This window comes from Theobroma cacao, chromosome 1, assembly GCF_053813885.1.
Source record: "Theobroma cacao isolate CCN51 chromosome 1, ASM5381388v1, whole genome shotgun sequence".
Lineage (NCBI taxonomy): Eukaryota > Viridiplantae > Streptophyta > Magnoliopsida > Malvales > Malvaceae > Theobroma > Theobroma cacao.
The window spans coordinates 5,075,639-5,082,646 of record NC_142639.1 but is presented as its reverse complement, the minus strand read 5'-3'; the positions used below and the strand labels follow the sequence as shown (position 1 = coordinate 5,082,646).

The 7,008-nt window shown below is 29.5% G+C and overlaps 1 protein-coding gene across 1 annotated transcript; it reads right to left on the bottom strand.

The window, feature by feature from the left end:
- Positions 1-255: 255 nt before the first annotated feature.
- Positions 256-6,571, bottom strand: LOC18611528 (ABC transporter G family member 1-like). Its single transcript, XM_007047820.3, has 8 exons — positions 6,044-6,571; positions 2,924-3,003; positions 2,189-2,653; positions 1,954-2,040; positions 1,735-1,857; positions 1,435-1,629; positions 1,268-1,354; positions 256-1,170 (listed from the first exon to the last, which is right to left on the bottom strand). The coding sequence occupies exons 1-8, from the start codon at positions 6,474-6,476 to the stop codon at positions 493-495; spliced, it is 2,148 nt and encodes a 715-aa protein (XP_007047882.3). The 5' UTR covers positions 6,477-6,571; the 3' UTR covers positions 256-492.
- Positions 6,572-7,008: the final 437 nt, after the last annotated feature.

Sequence of the window (7,008 nt, the reverse complement as noted above, 5' to 3'; positions counted from 1 at the left end):
TTGAGTTTTAACTGATTTTGCAGAATCTTTATTCCTACAGAATCTTTATTCCATGTCTCAATCTTAAACCAAACAAAGGCACAAAAAGGGCTGGGAATAAAGGGGGAATAGCTATGTTATTCCTCATACTAAACGTGCAGTAAGTTTGTGGGTTATCTCTTACATTTGTTTTAACTACCAAAACATGGTTAACATTAAAACCAAATAACCACCAAATAAAAGAAACTAAATAACGACAAAGTAAAAGACATGTAATTAGCACACAATACTACTTCTCTAAATTGAAAACTAACTTTTCACACTAAAGAGTATTGTAAACAGAGCCTAACTCTAACAAAGGATTTGCAAATCAGAAATAGGCTAATACTTTTATCCTCCATTTTCACACTAGGAGAGTAGTCAAGTTTTATTCAACCTGCAAACGTAACAAGCAAACCTAAAGAAAGCCATAAATAATACTAGTAGTTAAATACATCGTAGCATTTCTTATTTTTAAGGACTGGAGAGTGGATTTTCTGATATCTGACTTGACTGCGTAGGAGCAACTGACTTAACTGCCATATAAGCTTTAATGAGAGGCTTAACCTTTTCAACAGTCTTAATAATTCCCCAAAACATGAGACGATATATAACTACCATGCCAAACAAGATGGCAATGTCAATCCATTTAGAGTAGCCCATCTCTACCTGCCAAAAATTTCTCAAGATTTCATCACCAGTAATGGTGGGAGGTCCTCCTGCTTGATTGTTGGGAAAAGTTAATCCTTGAAATTCATTCTTGTAGAATCCTTGATTTGCGTACTTGTGAAAAGCAATGTAGTACATGGGGTATCTCCAAAATGGTTTAGGAAGATCATCTGGCAACCGAAAGAAGCCTCCATTTAGCATCATCACCCCTTGGATACCGGCTCCCGTTATGATTCCCATGAGAAAATCTGGCACGATGCTTGCAACAGTCATCATTAAGCTCTCAACCAGCATCATGCAAGTGAAGAGCAATATCACGAAGTAGGCAAAATGTTCAAAACTCTTCTGAAGTCCAACCAGGTAATAAGCTAGAGCTCCAGGGATCAAAGAGATCAAAAACAAGTAAGGGACGGATGAAAGCGTGTTTCCAATGACAAATGCTCCAACCCCATAATGTCCATTTAATCTTTCACGTCCAAAGATCTGATTTCGAAAAAGACAAAGAAAAATGTCAACACTAATGGACTATGAACCTACCATGTCTTAAGTCATTATAGATAATAAAAAACAAAGCTAATACCTTCATGTCCTCAACGAAAGAAGGGAATCCACCTATTGCCATGAATGTCAAGAATGCTGCAACAAACATGAGCATGGAGCCTCTAGCCTGAAAATCCAAAGGTATTAATCAGTTGTTTTTATCTAATTTAGTAAAGCAAGGATAGTATTTGTTAATCATCAAGTTACCTGAATGGAGCCAAAAGTCAAGCCAATATCATAGAAGATAGTCCCAACACATAAACATAATGCAATGTAGATTGCAAGGCGAAGCCAGTAATAACCTAGATCACGATACATATTGACAAAGGATCTCTTTGTAAGAACAATGCTTTGGGTAATGAAGCTTGCTTGGCTTCCCTTCTTCTCTAGAGGTCCTCCTCTCTGCAAACAAAGAAATCTTACAAGTTACAATTGGTTTTCATAGAGTGGGATTTTTTTTAGTGGGGGGTAAGGGGTGGGTGTGGTTTAAATTTCAAACAAGCATACATTTTGGGATATCTTGAGTACGTGTTGCTCAACTTGCTTCCATATCTCTGAAGACTTGTAGGACTTGACGAGAATGTCGATGACTTTTTCTGTGTTAATGCTACCTCTTCCTTGTTCTATGTCCTAATCAACATCAATAAACAATTTCATAAATTGCTAACTTATCAACTGCATAATAATTTATCCTTGCAGTGAAAAAGAGCAGAAAAATATACTTACTTCATCAAAGTCTTTGTTGATGGTTCTAAGATAGTGATCTGATGGGTTCCTCAAAACTGGACATGGGAAGCCATTTGTAGCAAAAAACTAGAAACAAGATTAGTTTGCAAAATCCATCAATTGCTTATAATTACTGTGCCACTTTGCACTAATAGAACGTTAGATTTTGCCATTTCAAACGTCTAAGAGATTTGACATAATTCGAATCAATATGCACTTTGGAAAGGAATTAAACCTGCTCTGCCATTGAAATAGGACCAAAATAGACAGTTTTGCCAGAAGAGAGAAGGCAGAGATCGTGGAAGAGCTGAAAAACTTCACTGCTAGGTTGATGAATCGATGCAATTACAGTCCTTCCATCTCGGCGGGCTAGCTTGACAATGCGACTCATGACATGGTAGGATGCTGCACTGTCTAGTCCACTAGTAGGCTCATCAAGGAAGAGAAGCTTTGGCCTTGTTAAGATCTCAATGCAAATGCTAACTCTCCTCTTTTGTCCACCGCTAAGTCCTTTTGTGCTCCACCCTCCGATTCTTGTATCCATGGAATCTTGCAACCCCATTTCCCTAATTGTCATCTCAGCTCTTTCCTTCTTTTCAGATTTTGACATGGAGTCAGGTAATTGAAGCTGTGCCGAGTAGTAAACAGCTTCCCTTACTGTGAGTGTTGTCATTAGAGTATCATCTTGAGTCACGTAAGCCTAAAATAGAAACCCATCAGAAAAGCCGTTGATTAGTGAGAGATTACCAACATCTGTTAAAGTAATATGCAAAATGCTTTCATTTATTTTTACTTTATGCTCGAATTTTAGACATGTGAAATGTGAAAAGAATGGAAAGAGAGGGTTTTCAATCAAGCCATAAAAACTAAGTTGAAAAGCTTGTGTTACTTTTAGAATCAGAGCAGGGCATAAAAAAATTTAGAACCACTCTTGGGTTGTATTGCAATTTCCCTCTTTGCTTTTCCTTACCGAAGTTCCAAAGGCAAGTGTTTCCTTTCGACCATTAATTAAGATCTCCCCAGTCTGTCGTGTATTCGAACTTAGTCTTCCTGCAATTTTTTTTTTTAAAATGGAATTTTATTAGTGATAAAAGCTAGAATGCCATGAAGAATCTTAAACTAGAGACTCTTTTGGCATAGGAAAGAACCTATTCTATACAATTACAAAAGAAATAGCTGCTAAAGGAACAAATGGCAGCACCCTCAACAAGAACAGCCCCTAAAACAAAAGTGAGTTACCGATAAGGCCCTAAAACAAAAAAATGAAATCTAGAGAAACTCTGTTCCATAGAGAAAAAGACAAACGTAAACAACACCAAAAGATCAAAAGGGTCTTCGGCGAACTTTTTGACCATGTTAAATGAAATTATTTAGAAATTCCTTATGAGAGTGGAGAAACATATAATCATACCATTGATAAACAATAAATTTATAATGAGATATATAATATTTTTAAAAAATTGAATTATTTAAAATTTTTTAAATAAATTTTTATTTCTTATTTACATTCAATCAAATCTTTATATTGTTATTAGTCAAAATAATTTTTATCATTTTATATTACGTGAAGCTAATATGACATACTGATATATAATAATAATTGATGACATGATTATGTGTCATTTTTACACTCTACGTTAATAGCACGTGAAAATAAAAGTTATAAAATGATATTTTAACTTGTTAGTTATAAAAGTCTCTTTGATTTAAAATAATAATATATAAGATTGATTAAATATAATAAAACAATAAAAATAATTTAAAAATATTTAAAATATTATGTCTAATTAATTTTAAAATTAAACACAATATGTCATTAATTACTTGAATAATCAAAACTTGATGAGGTGAGTGTGAATATGAAAGCCCATTTAGCTAGTCAAATTAAAAGAGCTAAACTTTGATCAAGTGCTCATTTTTCCTATAGTATTTGACTTGACCCATGCCCGCGACATAGCAAGAATTCATATAGGCTACAACGGCCACCTACGAAAAGTGTTGACGTCAACTAAAAAAGGGTAAAGAAAAGGGGTACGAACAATCCTTAAATTATAAATGGATGACGCGCCATGAGTTAAGGGAGAAAGGAGAACTTGTATCTAGTTGTATCTCAAAAAGCCAAAACCCCGACTATGTGTTTTAGCAATTACTTCAAATTCAATTTAAAAAACTTAAACTAAAATAGCTAGAATCTATAATTGGATGACACGTCCCACATCCTCAATGTTTGAGAAACACAAATAATACGTTTGGTTAGGAGAATAGCTAAATCTATTCTTCAAAAATTGTTTCTCTATATTTGGTTTGTTTATGAAAAAAGAAATAACCAGAATGATTATTCATCAAAATCTTGCGAAACCTTAAAATAATTAATATTACTTTTTCTCCTGGTATTAGCTATTTAATAGTCCTGAGAATAGAATTTAAAACATTTTAGACTAAATTTATAAAATTAATATTTTATTTTCTTTGAAAAATTACGAACCTAAACTTATAAAATTAATATTTTAAATTAAAAAATAATATTTTATTTATAATAATATTTAAATTATAAATAAATATTTTATTTATAATAATATTTAAATTATAAATAAATATTAATCTTTTAAAAATATTAATTTTAAAATTATTAAGTAAAAATATAAATTAAAAAATAAAAAAATACAAATAGAGAAAAAAATAAAAAAATAAAAAATTATACTAATACTTAATAAAAAATTATTAAATTACTAAAATTTTAAAGTTTTAATAAAAAATAATTAAATCATTATAAAAGAAAATTTCACTTAATTTTATCTTTTGGTATAAATTTTACTAAATTATATAAAGAGCATTTTTGCTTTTGATGCAAATAAATCTTATTATCATAAAGAGTTTAAATTTTCAATTATATATTAAAAAATATTTTGAATTTAAAAATTAATTGAAAGTATTAATATTTTAATCATTGTTATATTTAAATTATAAATAAAATACTAATATTTAAACTATCAAAATTAATATTTTAAATTAAAAAATAATATTTTATTTATAATAATATTTAAATTATAAATAAAATATTAATCTTTTAAAAATATTAATTTTAAAATAATTAAGTAAAAATATAAATAAAAAAATACAAATAGAGAAAAAAATAAAAAAAAAATAAAAAATTATACTAATACTTAATAAAAAATTATTAAATTACTAAAATTTTAAAGTTTTAATAAAAAATAATTAAATCATTATAAAAGAAAAATTCACTTAATTTTATCTTTTGGTATAAATTTTACTAAATTATATAAAGAGCATTTTTTCTTTTGATGCAAATAAATCTTATTGTCATAAAGAGTTTAAATTTTCAATTATATATTAAAAAATATTTTGAATTTAAAAATTAATTAAAAGTATTAATATTTTAATCATTATTATATTTAAATTATAAATAAAATACTAATATTTAAACTATCAAAATTAATATTTTAAATAATTTATAAATTATTAACATTAAAAAATAAAATAAAAGTAAATAATCATAATAATATTTAAATTATAAGTAATATATTAATATTTTATAATGTTAATATTAGATTATAAATAAAAATTAATATTTAAAAATAAAATAAAAATAAATAATCATAATAATATTTAAATTATAAGTAATATATTAATATTTTATAATGTTAATATTAGATTATAAATAAAAATTAATATTTAAAAATAAAATAAAAATAAATAATATATATAATAAAAATATTTTTATCTTTTTATTTTTTATGTTTTTCTTATTTCAAAGTTAGTTTTACAAACTAAATACTGTAATAAATTTTAATAATTATTTTTATTTTATTCTATTCATCGTATAAAATAAAATAATAACTATTCTATTATATTTTTAAAAAATAATTTTTTTTTTTATTTATTTCACGAACCATGCAAAAACTTCTAAATTTCTATCTCAAAAAGTCAGAACCCTGAATATATCTGTTACCGCTTCTATTATTTTTTACGTTGTATCTTAATCCAGAAGATGTGACTGATGAACGTCCGATCAGAAGAAAATGCTTTTGGAAAATGGAAATCAAACACAAGCAATTATGTACAAATATACCTGCCAATGCATCAAGAAGTGTGGACTTGCCACAACCTGAGGGTCCCATGATGGCTAGTACCTCGCCAGGCTGAGCATACCCGGTGAGCCCCTGTAAGATCGCCCTGGGTCCCTTTTTGCCTCCGGACACGGTCACCAATAGATCAGTCCATGTCAAGAAAATACCATCTCCTTGTGTTGTGCAGTCAACTGGCTCCATCTCAATCCTGAGAGAGGGAACTCCATGAATACCCGAGTCAGGAGGAGGATTACTGCTCCTCGTAAAGCCAGTACTGAAGGGAAAATTTGTTGCCATCTTGGATAACTTGTTGTTATCTTCTTCAGAAACTATGCTTTGGACTTCAGAGTCATCGTGATCAGCTGGTTCAGGCTCTTTTTGTGGTGATCTTGCCGGGCTTGGTGTCCATCTTGGGACATTGCCTGAGGAATCCATGCTTAAATCCCGGGCAAAAGAAATGGATGAGAGAGAGAGCTATGGCGGATCGGATCTGGTTTCTTGATGACTATGGCGGTGCATTTATTTTGTATGGTACTTGAAAACACTTTGTGCTCACGATATTTATAACCTCAGCCTTAGCCACCGTAGAAGAAAAATGTATTACATTCTTCACAAAGCTCCAACAATAGAAGGTGGGGTCCCTAGCCAGTTCATAAACATTTAATTAAATTAAAAACATACGCTTTAGGCCGTGACCTTTATTATATATGTTAATTAGTTGCACTTCTTTTGTTTTTTTTTACTCCCTAACATTAATCTATGTACTTTTCAAACTTTGGTTTCCTTCGACTCTCTAGCAACTTGTTAAATATTATTACAATTTCTTACATTCCTTACAATGGTAGCTTTAGTTTTGATGATTTTAATCCATTGAATGCAAAACTATAAATTTAATAGTAGTAACTTTACCTTTTGCCTTACGGAATAGATGGACTAGACAAACCCCAAATGAAAATTGATCGGTTAT